At 36.0% G+C, this 19770-nt stretch overlaps 1 protein-coding gene across 6 annotated transcripts in view; it reads right to left on the minus strand.

Moving 5' to 3' along the window:
* plekha1b (pleckstrin homology domain containing, family A (phosphoinositide binding specific) member 1b) overlaps positions 1 to 19770 on the minus strand; it is a 60574-nt gene that overhangs the window by 8011 nt on the left and 32793 nt on the right. For all 6 annotated transcript variants that reach the window (XR_007181881.1, XM_048170457.1, XM_048170456.1 and 3 more), the window contains exons 8-10: positions 17600 to 17668; positions 11736 to 11800; positions 9771 to 9834 (exon numbers count right to left, since the gene is read on the minus strand). Coding sequence is in view for 5 of the 6 variants with exons in the window: in XM_048170457.1 (XP_048026414.1) it covers positions 9771 to 9834; positions 11736 to 11800; positions 17600 to 17668 (198 nt within the window). In the remaining variant the exon portion in view is untranslated. The remainder of the gene's footprint in view (positions 1 to 9770; positions 9835 to 11735; positions 11801 to 17599; positions 17669 to 19770) is intronic.

Raw genomic sequence — 19770 nt, forward strand, 5'->3', positions numbered from 1 at the left:
TGACACCGATCAGATCATACTTGTATCGCCGTGATTGAACAGACTGCCGCTAACATTAAATCTTCATTGATATCTGCATTGAAGTCCAATGATTCTTTTGTGAGTTTGATAGTTGATGAAAGAAGTAACTTTGCCAAAAGCTATATAATATTTTACTTGAGAGCAGATGTGACAGGCAGAGAGGATATTGAAAACATTTTCCTCAATCTTGTAGAGATAGATAAGGGAACAGCAGCAGAGGCATTGTATCAAGCTCTTAAGAAACCCTTTTGACAGCAGGTTTGGACAATGAATATTTAAAATTACACCCGATCAGCATTGCCACAGATGGAGCATCAGTCATGACAGGAAGAGAGAGTGGACTCAAAGTTGAGAACAAACTTCCCTTCACTGAAAAGCATTCATTGTCTTGCACACAAGCTAGAGTTGGCAGTGCACATTGCATGCAAGTCTGTAACTGGTTGTAACAACCTTGAAATGTTAACATATCACTGCTGAAGATTGGGCAGATTTTCTCCATTCGCTGGGTTGCCATCAGTTTCAACACTGTGAGAGCTGTTTGGCAGAACTTTCCTGCACTTGCCGCACAAATGCAGAATGCTCCTGTGGATGTGGATCGGCCACTATTGAGGAAACTCAGCAGCACACGTTCTGTTAAAGACCTTGCACTGATGAAAGATGTGCTCTGAGTTACAAACTTCAAAATCGAAACACTTCTTTAAAGGTCCCGTTTTTCGTGGTTTTTTGAAGCTTTGATTGTGTTTATAGTGTGCAATATAACATGTGTTCATGTTTCGCGTGTAAAAAAACACAGTATTTTTCACATAATTTACTTATCTGTATACCGCTGTTTCCACTGTCATAAAAACGGGCTGATGACTTCCTTGTTCTATGAAGTCCCTCCTTCAGAAATACGTAACGAGTTCTGATTGTGCCAGCGGTTCCTGTGTTGTGATTCGACAGCAGCTTAGCGAACCCAGAGCCATAGAGAGCGCACCTTGCCCGGAAATGTCACGCCTCTTTCCATAACGTGTGCTGCACATAGTTTTACATGTGGATTATTGTGGTGTTGTGCAGAATGAACACAAAAGACAATAATTCCCGAGAGACTGAACTCTTTAATCTCCACAAGCAGCGACAGAAAATGTACAACGTTAGCACTCACTCAGAAGAGTACCTCATACGGAAAACAGCCATATACATAAACATAGTCCCCTCTTGTGGCCATTATGTGCACTGCAGTCCAACATTAACTATTGCAGTAAGGATACCACAATTATAATTTTCGGGAACCGAGTTAAACATAAATTGTAACCATTGATCTCTAAGTACAGCGTCCCTGGGAAGGCCAAACAAAGGTGATTGGACTGCGGGATGAAAATAACAGCGTTTCGACGACATGGCGACAAACACACTCTACAAACGCAACTCTTGTGTATTCCTGTGGGCGGAGGTTAGTCAAAAAACTGTTTTAGTGACGTCATTAACCCTCTGGAGTCTGAGGCTGATTTGGGGCCTGGAGAAGTTTTGACATGCCCTGACATTTGTGCTTTTTTCAGTTGTTCATAAACATATTAATGACACAAGTGTCATTACACTGTATTCAGCACAAACTAGGCTACAATAATATGTGAGGAACATGTGTGTACATGTTTGTGTTTTTGAAGGAATAACGTTTATGCGTGGTTACTGAAAAAACAAAAAACTTAAGTCACTGATATAAGGCCAATAAAAGTATATTAAATCTGTGTTCACAAGACTTTTGGGTATTGAAGGTTGTAGACTAGAGTTTTTGCTTCAAAATTATGTAAAAATTATGCTGACTACTCTTTCATTTATAACAATATACTGATTTAGTTTTTGTAAGACACTTTTTGCCAAGAAACACGGTATGCGAGGAGGCGTGAATCTCCATGAATAATGGCTCATTCTCACCTGTGAAGACAAAAGAATTGAATAGTAATGACCTGAAATGACTTGCATATTAATGAGGCATTTCAGTCAGGTAGGCTGTGAAAAAAAACTTCTGTGATGTCTCAAGCTCATCATGGTATATGAAACATACAGAAAAATTTTATTACAATATAAAATAATGGTTTTATATTATACTTTAAAATATAATGTATTTCTGTGATGCAAAGAGTCTGAATATAGGCCTTTAGTTTAAAAGCATGCACATTTGGAGAAATATAGGATTCTCATATGTTTATGTCAATTTTCTATACAGAGGAGTTATTTTTTATTTAATATTCATTGTTATCTCTATGAGCGCTGGTGTTTGCAATTCATACTGCAGCCGGAGGGCGCTCTCTGTGCATTTTAGTCCACAAATTCACCTAAGAAGAAGATGATATTCCATGAATGGTGTTTACCAATTCATACTACAGCCGGAGGGCGCTAAAGAAACAAAAACTCACTTAAAACTTATCAATAGAAGAAAACAAACAGGAATTTACTGAATGTCTTCCAGAGATCGCTAACCATGGCTTTTTCATCCAGATAAACAATTTTCAAGGCAATAAATACACGATTGAGACGATGAATGCATGTATTGCCTCTGAATTTGCGTCTGAATAGCGCTGGCTCTGTGGGCGTGGCCGCATTAGTGGGTAATGAGCTGAATCACGGACTTCTGACATGGCTCTCTTTTCATACAGATTACATAAACACAGAATGTTTGTTTTCGATTTGACTTGCACGATTTAAAACCTGACATTTCAACGTTTTGTTAGACATAAGTATGAATTTTTTGTGATTAGTATTCACTAAGTTACACTTCATTTTCTGAGAACTATCAGATTGGACTTCGTTCAGAGGGAGATGAGAGATCACGCATCATGTTAGTTTTCTTTATTTTACAAAAAGCACAACATTTTGTTTTTACTCTGAGTGTATACAAATAAAAGGAGATATTCTATAGTTTCAATTGATGTATTACTTATGTCTCTATGACAAAAAATGACAGAGTATTTTAAGTCTGTTTTGCTGCAATGTGAAAAAAAACCTGCAAAACGCGCCGGCGCGTTTTTAGACCTCAGAGTGTTAAAGAAGGAAGTAGAGGGATGTAGTCCAAACTGGCCGTTCGATGTAGGCGACTTCTGTTAAATAAAATATCTCGCTTGGCATTGAACTTTGAGCTTTAAAATTTTACAGATTTTACTTATACTCTAACAACAACATTACACACTAACTAAAGTTTGAAACATGGGATCACGAAGAACGGGACCTTTAAATGATGGCAGTTGGTGGACTCATCTGACTATGGAGGTCCTGGAGGCCATGAAAACAACACCAGGAAAGGCAATAGCAAAGGCAGAAGCCATAAAGGAGGATATCAAAAAGGTGCAGTCCTTCAGACTGTCAGTGATAATATATCTGTACGTTTCCCTGACTCAGAGCTTACTGAGCTTCTGACACCACTCAAACCTTCCTGTTGGCCCAAAGACCGTAATTCCCTTGTCCTGTATGGTGAAAAGGAAATCCATGACCTTGCTAAGCATCTGGGAGTACCCACCAGAGCTGCTGTTGAGAAGAATAGATTGTGGAAACTTGAAGATGATAGTCTTGGGAAGACGATCAAGAGGCTGATTATTGCTAGCAAAACCTACATAGCCACCTCAGCTGAATGTGAACGTGGCTTTTCAGTCATGACTGATTCTGCTAACAAGAGGAGAAAGCCTTTCTTTTGTCCTGTTTCTAGATGTCAATGGCGCTCCAGTAGAACAATTTGAACGATTTGAAAATCGTTTGTGCTCTCTTGGCTGAAAGATGGCTATAGGCTGTGAACTGCAACCAAGAGAGGAAGGCAAGCACAGACAAAACAAGACAGACCACTGTGGTCTGTTCTAGGTGGAAAGTTATGCATGGACAATTATTCTAACACTGACATTGCCTGATAGTAATTTGCCATCCTTTTGCTACTGTTTTAAGTAATAAAAAAGGTCCTTAAACAGGTCATTTTGAAGATACTGACTGCTCTTTTATCACTGCTTTATGAGACATGAAATAATTATTCCTGTGCCACTGCTAAATCTGAGAGTGATACCATCCAGTGAGTTTGAAAGCCATCTGATTATTTTCTGAGATGTTTAAATGTATTTTGAAGTCATATGCTTTTTTGGCTCTTCAAATACCTTATATGTAGTCCCCTGGTTCTTTTGCCATAGTTGCCCTTTTGGGTCTGCTGCTTTATCACCCTCTAAATCCAGTTTTACTTCGAGAAAGCCATTTAAAAGAAGAAGAGTAATCAGGGCTTGACATTAACACCAAGCTTCTGACCAAGGCTGCATCTCAGTACTAGTTTTACTTGATCTTAATGCTGCGTTCGACTCTATAGATCAGTGGCAGGAGCTCAGCACAGATCAGCAGCGACAAGATCTCAGAAGTGGGCAAATGCACTGATAACAACAGCTTAGAAACTGAAGCCCAGAAAGAAAAAGAGATCATCCCCACACTAACAGAGAAGTTTAACTATTGTCAGAGAAACAGCCAACAGTCTAATGGTGCGTTCACACCAGACGCGAATGAAGCGTTAAGCGCGAGTGATTTACATGTTAAGTCAATGCAAAGACGCGATAGACATCCTGCGGCGCGGTTTGTGCGAATTGAGCGTTTCAGGCATTTGACGTGCGAATTGAAAAATCTGAACTTATATATTATATAATATATTCGCGCCGCGTTAACCAATCAGGAGCTTGCTCTAGTAGTGACGTGATTACGACATAGCGAGCAGAGGCAGAAATTCGAAACCACAATGGAGGACAAAATCATCATCGCTGTACGATACATCTTCGTACTTTTATAGAAACAGGAATAAAAAGGATCTTGCTTGGAAGAAAGTGAGTGAGGAGGTGGGACAATCTGGTAAGTTGTAAAAACGCTCTTTACTCAATTTAAGCTATATATATATATATATATATATATATATATATATATATATATATATATATATATATATATATATATATATATATATGTGACCCGTCACGGAAACCAGGGACACAAGTCGGCAGCACAACTATTGAGCAAACTGAGAAAGAAGCATTTTTTTTTCAAAATTGGTGATTTTCGTTTTTTTGCAGAATCTGTTAGTTGAGATCACAAAGAAGCATCTCCGTGTTTTATATAGCAGTATTGGTATATTTTAAAGCGTACATTAGGGGCGTGTCATTGTCTGTTTGTACTTCCATACTGGAATCGGATAGGCCGGCTTTTGTTTCTTTTGTTATTGCCGCCGCCCTCCAAGGGAAGCGTGGCTACTTATTTATGCAGCGCTCTGGCCGGCTCTAGCTGATATCAAAATTTAATGAAGATGGACGCCGCAAAGAATATTGCAGACGAGCTGAACCGTAGCAGTTACACCGAAAAATGTTTTGAAGTACAACATACGGCTGGATTCTTTAGCTGCGGAAAAAAGAGTGGCAGGACATGCAAATTATTGGACATTTAGAGGCAAACAGACCCATAGTAGTGCAAACTTCGGAGATGGTTACATCCACATAGAAGACCCCGACAAAGAGAAAGTGTGCCCGAACAACTTATTTCATTGGAGGCAACAAGATCTTTTCTGTTTCTTATGGGGTAAGTTTCCATAATCATCAAAGTTTGTCGTTTTGTGTTCATTCTAAGAACACGTAGGCTACACGTTATCTCATGTGTCTTTTGTTATTAGCTAGCTCAGGACTGTTGTTTTATTTGTAATCATTAGCATCGTATCACTTGCCAAAAAACCCCATTACTATAATGGGCTTTTTAGATGGTAATGTTATCATCTGCTATTAATTTGAATAACGCTTCAACTGCTTGAATTGACTGGTGTGAATGACTTAGCTCATGTAAACCTTACTTTTCTTGAATTGAATGTGACGCTAATAATTTTAGCCAGTTACTACTTCTTAACAAGGATTTACTAATGTAATAGTAAATGTATCAGATTAAATTCCTACGTAAGTAAAAGTATAAAGTATCCGTAGCCGTAAAATGTGCGTTATAAGTCAAAAGTAAAAGTATTGAAGAGTTTAATGTACAGGATTTTTTTAATCCTTTGACTCAAACCAGGTCTAACCACTAACTGAGGTCTAAACCAGGACTATACGGTTATCACAGAATCCTGTTCAAAAAGTCCTAATGTCAAAAAAGATAAATTACTGACATTTACAATGCACATTATCCTTTATTATTAATAGTATGCGGTCCGATTTTTCCTGTTGCGTCTGTCGTTGCTTTGCAACCATGCAGCTTTACAGGGGGTTTGGCTTATCTAAATGAGATGTAAATGAGCCCTTTTGTCACTCCCAGCAGGTGAGAACAGGCGAGAACTGCAAAACTAGAAGTTATTTTTCTCCCCTTTGAGCTTTTTTGAGTGCCTACCTTCAGATTTCCATGTGTTACACATCGTTGGAAAGCTTGGAGACTACACTTTCAGAATCTGTGAATAACTCAAAATGCCCCAGAACCGACTTGTGTCCCTACTTTCCGTGACTGGTCACATATACATATTGAGACTGCCGCCTGGCAGAAGCCCCTCACGTGACGCAAATTCGCGTCTGTTGTAGAATTTCACGCACGAATGAAACGAGTAAACTCAAAATGTTCAAGCGTCCAACTACACGTGAATAGCGCGGTTTATTCACGCAAGTTGCGTCTGGTGTGAACGTCCCATAAGAACAGCCTACTTTGTGACAAAAGAGAGATTAGCATTCAGTAAAATGAGCAGACTGATTATGGTACAAAGAGGTCAGTGGATCAAAAATGGGTCCTTGACACTGATCATACACTGTGATTGAACATTCAATCACCACATATGTATAGAGTACCTCAGGGATGACGCATTTTTGTAGGCAAAACCCGGAAGCGAGTTAGCATTTTAGGGCTTCCGGTTCCAACGCCATAAAGTCTATGGGTTTTTTGAATGGGTTTTTGCTAAATTGCCTGAAATAAGGTCTGTGGTTAACAAAGCCTCTAAGTATTTTCACATTTTGATCTATGACATAAAACACACCAATTATAACCCACTTGTGATTTTTTAAACCTTTACTGTGTCTTAAAAACGGCGGTTGCTAACAAATTGCTAAAAGGTACTACTTCCTTTGTCGGGGACTTTAGACGTCATCGTGATAAACAGAACATTTGGACAGCATTTCTCATGAAAAAGTGTATAAGTATCCATACACAGCACAGATCATAATCAGCGAACATGTTTTTAAATAACATTGTTTTTTAAATACAGTTTGAAGAAGCTTGGTGGTGACGACGTTGATCCACGACCATGGTGTGCTGTAGTCCGTTTATAGCCTACTGTTTTATATCTGACGACTTTATTTAGGCTTCAAAATGTATAAATGTTGTGTTAACTTGTAAAGATTATCTTGATAGACAAAACGTGCAAGTGTCATAACCCTTTGTTAAACACAGAGCTTATTTTTTGCGATTTTCCAAAAGTCTATGGGAAAAATGCATAGGCTTTCAACCGAGGGAACCCGTGCGCCGCTAACTTCTGGGTTGGCCTACAAAAACACGTCATCCCTGGGGCACTCTATTGATGATTGATGTATCACTCAGTACTAAATTGAAGTCTTTTTTGCTGCATATTGCACTTAAACAGTCAAATACTTTGATAATATTTTTAAATAATATAAAAATGCCAGTCTTGGCGCATATTCACGTAAACACGGTCAGTCATGTTTTAAGTGAATGTAAACAAATTAATGTGATCTGTGCCTCAGGTCTTAAAGTGACAACAGCCTAATATACGTGCTGCCAAATTATGAGATAATATTAAAAATATCTATATAGCAATTTTCCCCCATGGTATCAATGTCAAAATTGTTGCCAGTGAAAATGATGAGTGGCTAGTAACTTTGGAAAACCACTAGTCACAGTGGCTGGTGAACAAAAAAGTTAATGTCAAGCCCTGAGTAATCCATCACGCTCTTTAAGGTCACAAAACTTTGGACTTTTGGTAGTACCTGGGATACAGTACAGTCCAAAAGTTTGGAACCACTAAGATTTTTAATGTTTTTAAAAGAAGTTTCATCTGCTCACCAAGGCTACATTTATTTAATTAAAAATACAGTAAAAAACAGTAATATTGTGAAATATTATTACAATTTAAAATAACTGTGTACTATTTAAATATATTTGACAAAGTAATTTATTCCTGTGATGCAAAGCTGAATTTTCAGCATCGTTACTCCAGTCTTCAGTGTCACATGATCCTTCAGAAATCATTCTAATATGCTGATCTGCTGCTCAAGAAACATTTATGATTATTTTCAATGTTGAAAACAGTTGTGTACTTTGTTTTTCAGGATTCCTTGATGAATAGAAAGTTCAAAAGAACAGCATTTATCTGAAATACAAAGCTTCTGTAGCATTATACACTACCGTTCAAAAGTTTGGGGTCAGTAAGAATTTTTATTTTTATTTTTTTGAAAAGAAATTAAAGAAATTAATACTTTTATTCAGCAAGGATGCATTAAATCAATCAAAAGTGGCAGTAAAGACATTTATAATGTTACAAAAGATTAGATTTCAGATAAACACTGTTCTTTTGAACTTTCTATTCATCAAATAATCCTGAAAAAAAATATTGTACACAAATATTTTGTACAATTGTACACATTAAATATTTCTTGAGCAGCAGATCAGCATATTAGAATGATTTCTGAAGGATCATGTGACACTGAAGACTGGAGTAATGATGCTGAAAATTCAGCTTTGCCATCACAGGAATAAATTACTTTGTGAAATATATTCAAATAGAAAACAGTTATTTTAAATTGTAATAATATTTCACAATATTACTGTTTTTTACTGTATTTTTAATGAAATAAATGTAGCCTTGGTGAGCAGACGAAACTTCTTTTAAAAACATTAAAAATCTTGGACTGTACTGTATATCGAAGTCCACTAAAGGAGGTAAAGTGTTTTCACATTTGGCTCCTTAACTCTAAAATAGCCTGTTTGGGATCAGACTCTCCCAGTTTAAATCTAGATTAAAGACACATCTTTTTGGCCAAGCATTTACATAATGAATCTCATAACCCTGTACTCCAGTTAAATCAGATCAAATGCACATGACTATCTTTTGCTTGAAATGTTATAAACAGCAGCTGCGCTAATTATTTTCTATTTGCTTCCTGTTTCTACCTCGGGATGCCCATAACTAAAGATTACGGCAGCTCAAGTTTGGATCCAGCCTCTTATGAAAATTTCAGATCACCCAGCACCTGTGAAGAGATGATGCCAACCCCTGCCAGGACTTTAGATGATGCCAATATACACAGCTGCCAAATTTTCTGTATATTGTAATCATTATGATCACAACTTGTAATACTTGCTTTAATGAGCTCATTGTTTCTTCTAAATTAATACATGATGTTAGCTAACTGCATGGTTTTTATTATCTTAGATAATATACTGTTCAGACATACGGACATTACTTGGACACAGTCACTTCTGACAACAAATTACTCTAAACTGTAATGTAGAAACATGCATTTTCTGTAAAGCTGCTTTGAAACAATATGCATTGTGAATAGCGCTATAAAAATAAATGTGAATTGAATTGAACTGAATTGAATGTACAACTTGGGGTGGTAATGTTGTGAGCCACTGATTTAAACTACTTTTATTCAGTAATGTTATGACTTTATTCTCAAAACCCGCTACTAAAACACCATTGTGAGAAAGAGTAGTTCACCATCAAATATCAAGGCATAAATTACATAAAACCCACTGGAGAATTAACATAAATTTGACATCCCTACCTGAATGTAGAAAGTTCTTGAGGTAGTAACCAGTTCAAAAAGATTGTCCCTCATCATCAAGTCACTAAAAACATGAATCAACATCAGACACAACATAATTAAGAGTAACATTTTCAGCCGTTGAAACATCACAGCAGAACAGATGCATGATGAGAACGCTGTTATTGTTTAATACTGTTTGTTTGTGCACTATTATGAAGGGTTTGCCCAAGTACGAAACTGCTGAACTTTTCGACATTGTGAACTTTGTCACACGTCAATATTAAGATAAACTTGGCTGCCTAGAGATAAATAAAAATATAACAAATGCCGTGTTTGCCTGACCTACCCTGACAGCACACATATATCACCATGATGTTTGTTCAGTGTGTGTTTTCATCCGGAGGATGCCATTTTTTAAGATTTTTTCTCATCTGCAAGATATTACTAACGTCACTAATGTCTCCTAAGAACGTCATTCGTCAGATTATTTCACATTTATGATGTAGAATGTCAGTGAATCTGCTAACAGATGTTTCTACTCAAATAAGTCTGTTAAAATAAAGTGCAATGCTTTCTAGATGAGGAGAAGTCCTGCATACGTCACCAGAGAGAAGTCTGGTGTCTTAATGACATTTTGATTAAACATTACGAGGTTAAAAACACGCATGGATGAATTGTTCATAATAAAATCCATAGCATGCGTTTAGAAAAATAGACAGGAATTTTAATTTAATGCTGATTAAAGGTAAGGTGTGTGCAGTTATTTTGATGTTAAAAACGTTTCTAATATCCCACTTAACGCCCTGTTTACATCTGGAATTAAAGGGATAGTTTACAAAAAAAAAAAAAAAATTGTCATCATTTACTCACCCTCAAGTTGTTCCAAACCTGTACAAGTTTCTTTCTTCTGTTGAACACAAAAGAAGATATTTTGAAGAATGTTGGTAACCAGACAGTTGACGGTAGCCATCGTCTTCCATAGTACTTCCATGTTTGTTTGTTTTTCTACTATGAAAGTCAATGGCTCCTGTTAACTGTCTGGTTACCAACATTCTTCAAAATATCTTCTTTTGTGTTCAGCAGAAGAAAGAAACTCTGCAACACTTTAGTATAGGGAACACATATAAACTATTAACTATGACTTTTCCCTCAATAAACTCCTAATTTACTGCTTATTAATAGTTAGTAAGGTAGTTGTTAAGTTTAGGTATTGGGTAGAATTAAGCATGTAGCATAAGGTCTTGCAGAATAAGGCATTAATATGTGCTTAATAAGTACTAATAAATAGCCAATATTCTAGTAATATGCATGCTAATAAAGCAACTAGTTAAAAGCCCCTAAATAAAGTGTTACCAGAAACTCATACAGGTTTGGAACAACTGGAGGGTAAGTAAATGATGACTGAATTTTCATTTTTGGATGAATTATCCCTTTAAGATGCGTTTTTGGTCAATTGGATCACAAGTAGACGAGGGCGACACATTCCCATTTACACCTGGTGTTTCCGTCTCTTTTGCCTTTTTGGGTGAACGTATAGGCTTTTTCAGATCTTTTGATCTAATGGACGAAATAAGCTCACACAATTTAAATATGAACGTGAAAGGAGATGACAGAAAATCATACGAAGAACAGCTTTCATTTCGAATGCATTTCGACTACCTCTGGAAGTGGTCTCTGGAAGTGGAAAACGTTTTAGATCCCGTTTACACTTTAGAGTCATTCAATTGTGATCAGATTGACGAAAATGCAACTTAATACCAGGTGTAAATAGGGCCTAAGCCATCGAGACACTAATTGAGAATTACGTGACTTTTCTTTGAGCAGTTCGTAAACCTCTGGCTCAACCAATGGCGTGAGCATGGGGAGGGACTTCCAGTTTGTTGAGCAAATGAAAGATAGGGGGTGTAGCAGAAGAGTATTTGGAAACAATTTTACAAAAATCAAAACAGAACAAAACAAAAGCACAAATGAAGCAGTACTAACCTTTGTTTACACTCCTGAACCTTATTGACTTCTTTCAGAGGAACAACTCGTAACGGTTCACGGTCCTAAAAACAGAGTTTCATTCAGTATGCTAATTAATATTGTCTTTACCTCATGTGAACGATTGTACAAGCGCTGAGCAAACATTCCAGCTGCGCTGAGTGCATGCAGAGAGGAAGTACAGGCCCCAGCAGGATGCTGCAGCGAGTGTAGGCCTGTGATTATCAGCCCTGAAATAGCCTTTATTGACATCTACTGTATGATTTAGCCTTTGACCAAGACTCGCTCCTGCCTACAGTATGCCTGCCGTCCTCACACACACACACACACACACACACACACACTTACTCACTCACTGCATCAGTGGCTTCCCGTGCTCTTGCTGAAGCTGTAACAAGTTGCCTAAGATGTCAGTTAATGTCTTTGTCTATGTTGTTTTACAAATACAGTATTGTATCACCACATTTCACAGTCCATTATCCTTTACATATGACGGTAATCTGAAATCTGGTCACGGTCTGGTTCAGTTTGATTTAATTTAATTTAATTAAATTATTTCTGTAAGATTTCACAGCTACACACTTGAACATAGGTCAATAATTGTATTTTGGATAAAAAATTAAATCTTTAAACATTTCTTATTGTCACAACGTATCAGGTAGTACAGATATTGCTAGTATCATTGCTTTACATTATTTACACATGGAGTTCAACATATGTCTGATCATAGGTACACTGTCAGAAAAAAAAGGTACTAATATGTACTTTTAAAGTATTAATATGTACCTTTAAGCTACTAATATGCACCATTTAGGTGTAAGGTTCAAAGATGTACTTTTTCACTTTGTACCTTAGGGTTCTGCCCCAGTGACAAGCACCGTACCTTTTTTTCTGACAGTGTATGTATACTATCAAGTATTTTACAATAAATTTGAACATGGCTCATCTGGTCACAATTTACAGTCAAAACTATGACCACTCAAAAACTATTTAGGCCTAGTTTTAAGATTTATTATTTAGAATTGCGTGTACAATTTCATAAACATATATATATATAAAAAATAAAAAAAATAATGTGAAGCATATTTGACAGTAATACATAAATGAAACCGTAAATAAACAGGTAAGATTTCAGCACAATTAAAAAAATATATGTTAAAGTTCATTATTAACTATTTGCACCTATTTGATTTTATTTAAGTAATCATATTTTCAAAATGCATTTATTCAAATTGCTTAGAATTCACATAAATCTGTTCATTGTGAAAACAATGAAATATATTCAGTTAATGAAAAATATGAACATGGTTGTGGAACAAGCAATATAGTTAAAATGCATGAGTCTGAAACAAATTTGATTTATTTATGATACATATATAAACTGGATTATTATGTATATAAAACACATTCAGTTTATTAATACAATAACATAAATCGCACCTGTTTTATTTATGCATGACAGACAAATATATCATGTTACGCTTATTAGTTTATGTTAAAACTGTATAATCCAAATGGGTGGAAATTTTATATGCAATTCAAATATATAAATCTTAAATTTAGGCCTAAATGTTTCTCTTTTTTAATATACTAATTGCATTGAGTTTTCACTCTCAGAGACAGAAGACCAGTCTCTGCTATTCTTAACTTCATGGGAATAAAAATAATTAGGCTACTATAAATCTGTGGGAAATAACGTTTGTCAAAAACTTTCAACAGGAAGTTGTGTGTTTGAACAGTGGAACGACTCTCCATTGTTCTGCCCCCTCAGTCAAAACAATTTATAAGCGTTTACGAGGATTTTAAACCACTACAGCCGAAAAGTGAGCCAATGATGGTTCAGAGAAGAAGACATGGCAGTCACTTTATTTGGGAGAAAACGTACGTCATATACCAAACAACTGTCCACCCATCCGTACTCCTCAACCCTTTACCCGTAAGGTTAGTAATTCACAATGTTTAAAGCAGGGATTCACAACCTAGGGTTAATATTGGCATTAACATTTCAACAATTACAAGTGGCCTTGACCTGTTTAATACACATTACGTAATTAAATTAGAGCATAAAAGCCTATTTATATAGTTGGTACCTATTTATATTGTTAGTTTGTATCTGCATGTTTTCAAAAGCAACTTCTTAACATACTAAAGAGATATTACAACAAACAAAATTTTAGGAAATAAGGGTCTTATCTAGTGAAATGATCGGTCATTTTCAAAAAAAAAAAAAAAATATATAGATATACTTTTTAACCACAAATGCTCATCTTGCACTAGCTCTGCGATGCGCCACGCATTATGTAATCACGTTGGAAAGGTCATGCATGACGTATAGGCGGAAAGTATCGAGCAAGTAAAAGGCCTTTACAAAAAAAAAAAAAAAAAAAAAAAAAAAAAAAAAAAAAAAAGTAAAACAACAATGTCAGAAGATTTTGAAGTTGGAAAAGAAAATGAGACGAAGTTTTTCGCCCTACCACGGTACTTTCGCCTACGTCACGCGTGACCTTTTCATCGTGATTATGTAATGCATGGCGCATCACAGAGCTAGTGCAAGATGACTATTTGTGGTTAAAAAGTATATACATTTTTATTTTTTTTTTAGAAAATTACCTTCATTTGGACCTTCAACCCATTGGTAGCCGATGAAGTCCACTATATGGAGAAAAATCCTGGAATGTTTTCCTCAAAAACCTAAATTTAATGTATTATTTAATGAAAATCCTGACCTTGGTGGTTGGTCTTCTGTGCACGAAAGCGTATTCATGAGACTCTATTAGTGCTGTAGTTCACTCCAACTCGCCCAGAAAAAGCACACAAGTTGTGAGAAATCCAGATTAAATAAAGTCTCATGAATGTGCGTCGTGCACATAAGACTCCTAGTAAAAAACCTATACCAAAATCGATTTAAAATACATTTATTTCATCATACCAAAATCCATCAACATTTATTGACATAACTGAAGACTTACTGATATAAAATTATTATAAAACTTTATTGAGTATTTCATTATTGCACAATGCAGATTTCTTAATATTATGCATAAAATGTGTTTTAATATCACAATTAATAATGATTGTATGATCTTTGTATAAAATCAGTCTTTAAATGCAAGATATTCAAAGTGTAGCTAAAGTATACTTGAAATAGTTTTTAGCACAATCAAATATACTTCAGTATATCTTTAGTTGGACCTAGTAGCACTATTTCCGCACAATGAAAGTGCTTTAAGTACAAAATTAGTGGTTCCAATTGTATGTAATGCGTGGCGCACTGCAGAGCTAGTGCAAGATGAGGATTTGTGGTTAAAAAGTATATAAATTTTCAATTTTTTTTTAGAAAATGACAGAATGTTTCACCAGATAAGACCCTTATTCCTCGTATGGGATCATGTAAAGCTGCATTGAAACTGCAGTTTGGACCTTCAACCCATTGGTAGCAGACTTTAAGTATACCAGTTTAGTATACCAAAAGTACAATCGCAGGGTATTTATATTAAGTACGTACATATATGTAAATGTATTTGTAGTATACTTGGGACATTTAGGGACATTTTTTAAAAATACTTCTTTTGTGGTCCAAAAAAAAAAAAAAAAGAAAGAAAGAAAGAAAAAAAAAGAAAGAAAGAAAGAAAGAAAGAAAGAAAGAAAGAAAGAACAACACCAGGGTGACTAAATGATGACTTAAAGGGGTATTTCACTTTAAAATGAAAATTACCCTAAGCTTTACTTACTCTTAGAGTTGTCAAAAGTACCAACTTCGGTACCTAGTCGGTACTGAAAGCCAATACAGACATATCCGATAAGTGCGTCAACACAATGGCCAATCAGAGGTGTTTACGAGTCTACTCAACAGCACTCAAAGTGTAACATTTTTAAAATTTCAATACTGATTTGTACCGAAGTTGGTACTTTTGACAACTCTACTTACCCTCAAACCATCCTAGGTGTGTATAACTTTCTTTCTGATGAACACAATCGGAGTTTTATTAATAAATATTTTGCTTTGGATTGATGCACTTTCTTCATACTCGTTGGTCTCGTTCACTGCCATTATAAAGCTTAGATGCGTCAGGATATTAATATAGTTCTATACACCTAAGATGGCTTGAGGGTGAGTAAAGCATGGGGTAATTTTCATTTTAAAGTGAACTAATCCTTTATTTATCATTTTAGGGTGAACTATCCCTTTAACTACTATGTACTTGCATCAAAAAAATCAGAAATGGTGTGAATTGCATTACTACTGACATTATACATTGTTAGCTATTGACAATAGAAACTGGTTCTTTTAGTTCTTATAGAACAACACCAGGCAGGGTGACTAAATGATGACTTACAGTTGCATAAAAAAGTATGGGAACCACTTGCAGAATCTGTGAAAATGTTAATAATTTTAACAAAATAAGAGAGATAATACAAAATACCCAGGGGGTGAAAACTTTTTGAATTTGAAGATCAAGGTACATTGTACTTAATTTGTCTTCCGGGAAACATGCAAGTATCTTCTATTGCTTCCGAAGGGCAGTACTAAATGAAAAATTTGGACATCTTTATCCTGTTTAAAAGTTTTCACCCCCCGGCTCTTAATGCATTGTGTTTCCTTCTGGATCATCAGTGAATGTTTGAACCTTTTTTAATAGTTGTGTTTTAGTCCCTCAGTAGATCTCAAAATCATATAGTCACTGCTGGAATGGGTTCAAATATGCAAAAAAAAAAAAAATCCTTGAAAACTGCAGGACATGGAGGATTTTTTCTGAAGCACAGAGCTCAGTTTAACTGATCAGAACAAACAAGGGACTCATGAACAACCATCACAAAAAAAACAAAAAAAAAAAACAGTCATGGATCATCAGGTAACCACACACAGTATTGAGAACCAATGGTTCACATACTTTTGAATGAGGTTATTTTAATAAATTCAGCTATATTTTTGTCTTGTGGACTATATGTAAACATCTTTTATGTAAAATATCTTAAATAACATGCATTTTGTATGATCTCTCTTATTTTGTTAAAATTATTCATTTTTCACAGATTCTGCAAGTGGTTCCCATACTTTTTCATGCAACTGTAATTATCATTTTAGGGTGTATCCCTTTAACTACTACGTACTTGCATCAAAAAATTAATTTTTTGGTACAATGTACTTATTGTGTTCATGCTGCATTGCAAAACACTTTTGCTGCTATTGAGGTGGAATATGGGTAAGGTTAAATTGTAATTACATGCAGGTATTTTTATATATTTGATGTAAAAACATGTATATGCCCAATACGTACATTGTATGAACTGACTTAAATGTTAGTACACAGCAGGCAGAAAAAACTTAATATAAAATTTGTCAGAATATTATGTTTGTTTCTAAATGACCAAAATTCAGCTGAAATTTAAAAGGGAGATGTGCTTCCTACGTAGTCCTAAAGCAATCGCCACTGATGCAGACATGTTTAGACAGTCAGACTGTTAACACAGAGCAAGAGGAATTCATAACACTGTGAACAAGTTCAAACAACCACCCAAGCACGCGCACACACACACACACACACACACACACGCATGATCTTATAGCGTCTACAGGACACAAGCTTTCACTCCCACATGAGTCACTGGTCTAATTCTGGGGGCGCATATCTAAATATGCTTCATTACTGAAATGTGATTGGACACAGGATCAGATGGCATGAACAATACACAGGCCGGACTTTCACTTATCAGATGGGAGCTTACAGACGGGCTCACGGACGCACAGGTGCAAAACACAATGAAAACAAAGAGTCAAACAGGTCACTGGGTTCTAGCAGCATTCAAGGACACAGGACTCTGGAGAGATGAAGGAGGATGTAGCAAGAGAGGGAGAGACTGACCATTTCTGATTTGAAGTAGCTGAGTGCATTGTCATCCAACATGAAGTATCTCCTTTTCCAGTTTTTCATCTACAGAAAAGACACCTCGGTTATAAAAACTATAAATGAGAATGCATTTGACACATGACAGATGTTCATTTCAGACACTGCAGCAAGGCTGTTAAAACCGTTTTAATAAGAATCCACACAATCAGGAGTTTTTTGTGTGGGGGAGGAAAAAATTCCACACACAGGTTTCGTTCACGTTCGAGTTGGTCACGCGCCACACTGACAGACAGAAAGCTGCTTGGTTTGAAAGTGACTTTGCTGTGAACTGCGCTTTACACATTGCTTTTTCTGGTTCTTATTTTCCCTGTGACATTTCACCAAAATTTTGCAGCTTTAACCCTATAAAGCAAACTATATCATATTTGATACGCACATTTCTTAAGCCTCTAAATTATCAACAAGATTATAACTTCACTGAAAAACCTGTTGTACACAATCTACCACATGCCTTCTGTTATCTGATTGAGAGTTTATACTTTTTAGCAAGTAAAAGGCCTTTAAGTATCATTCTAAAAACGCCCTCCTTCAGGTCATGGAATGCAGTTTTTGTTGCTTTTGTTTTTTTGCTGTGAAATCTTTACTGACTTTTTATAAAAGTAAATGAATGTTTAAAAGTAAATAATGTTTTTTATATTGTTGGTAATATTTCAAGATAAACAAATTATTATCCATACATTTTTTTTTTATTAGAAAAATCACATTCAAATATGATACATTAGACTTTTGAGAAACATTTATTTCTCAATTATCATTATCATACATTAAAGCTGCAAGCAGCGACGAAAGGGTCCCTGCACCCGGGGCCACCGCCACCCGGTGGCCTTAGGAAAACAGTGAATAGTGGGTGACATGCATGTAAGCAATTAAATACAGGAGAAATATGGCAAAGTCATTTCGAAATGCCACACTTCCTGCTGCCAAAAGGTGGCGCTATGACTGTAACTGAATATTGCCATGTAAATGCCTTCAGCCCAGGACTATTATCAAACATGTAAAGATTGGAGCAGATTGAACAGACATACTTAATCACAAGCATTAGCACTTGTGTTGCATGATTTAACGTGTTTCTAGGATGTTTGGTACTACGTGGAATATTGAAATGTTTCTGGGAGTGAATTACAGTGTAAAACATGCCATTTCCTGTTGCCAGCAGATGGCGCTATGACTAACTGAATATTGGCATGTAGATGTGTTCAGGCCAGGACTATTATCACACATGTGAAGTTTGGGGCAGATCGGACATTGTATGCCCGAGTTACAACAACTTCCTGTTTCATGGCAAAACATCGAATTTTGTCAGGCCGCCACGGACACGCCCTTCACCCTAGATCTTCGCAATTTAACGTCACAAAAACGTTAGAAGTGGCAAAAACTGCACAAATTTTGCAGACAAAATTCTAAATATCTCACTTCCTGTTGGGTTTTCAGATTTTGCACCCGGGGACTTTTTTTATAGGTATTGGGAAGTTACATATATCTACCAAATTTCATACCTGTACGTGAAACATAGCACGAAGGGCGTTTAATTGAAATTTTGTAGGTGGTGCTATCGAGCCATTTTGCCACACCTAATTCAGAAACCCATATCAGACAAAAATTTTCACCACTTCTGATGCATGTGCAACGTTTCATGAGTTTTCGAGCATCTTTAGGCCCTCAAAAATGTTTCAATTTCAAAACTCCATACTTTTCCAGACACAAATTTTCAAACCTCTCTGTAGATTTCTCAGACCTTATTTATAAATGGTTCATACAGCATAATATTTGGTATATAGTACAAACATCTGTAAATATTTTCTCAGGAATTTTTCCATTGGTTTTCTCAAATTGATAACGTGCTTACTTGATGAGAAGAAACCTAAAACGCTTTATAACTTGGGCTGAAATGATTAGTCGAAATTTAAAATTGCTGACAAGTATTTTTGAACTTTTGAACTCATATGACCTATTTTTTAGGGCCTGCAATAACACGGTTTGACCAGTGGGGCGCTGTAGCGCAACTGTAATGTAATAATCATTCAACATACTGATTAATCAGCGATTAGTCGATTAATTGTTCTAATAATTGTTAGATTAATTGATTATCAAAATAAACGGTTTTTGCAGCCCTATTTATAACCTGC

This window comes from Megalobrama amblycephala, linkage group LG20, assembly GCF_018812025.1.
Source record: "Megalobrama amblycephala isolate DHTTF-2021 linkage group LG20, ASM1881202v1, whole genome shotgun sequence".
NCBI classification, from domain to species: Eukaryota; Metazoa; Chordata; class Actinopteri; order Cypriniformes; family Xenocyprididae; genus Megalobrama; species Megalobrama amblycephala.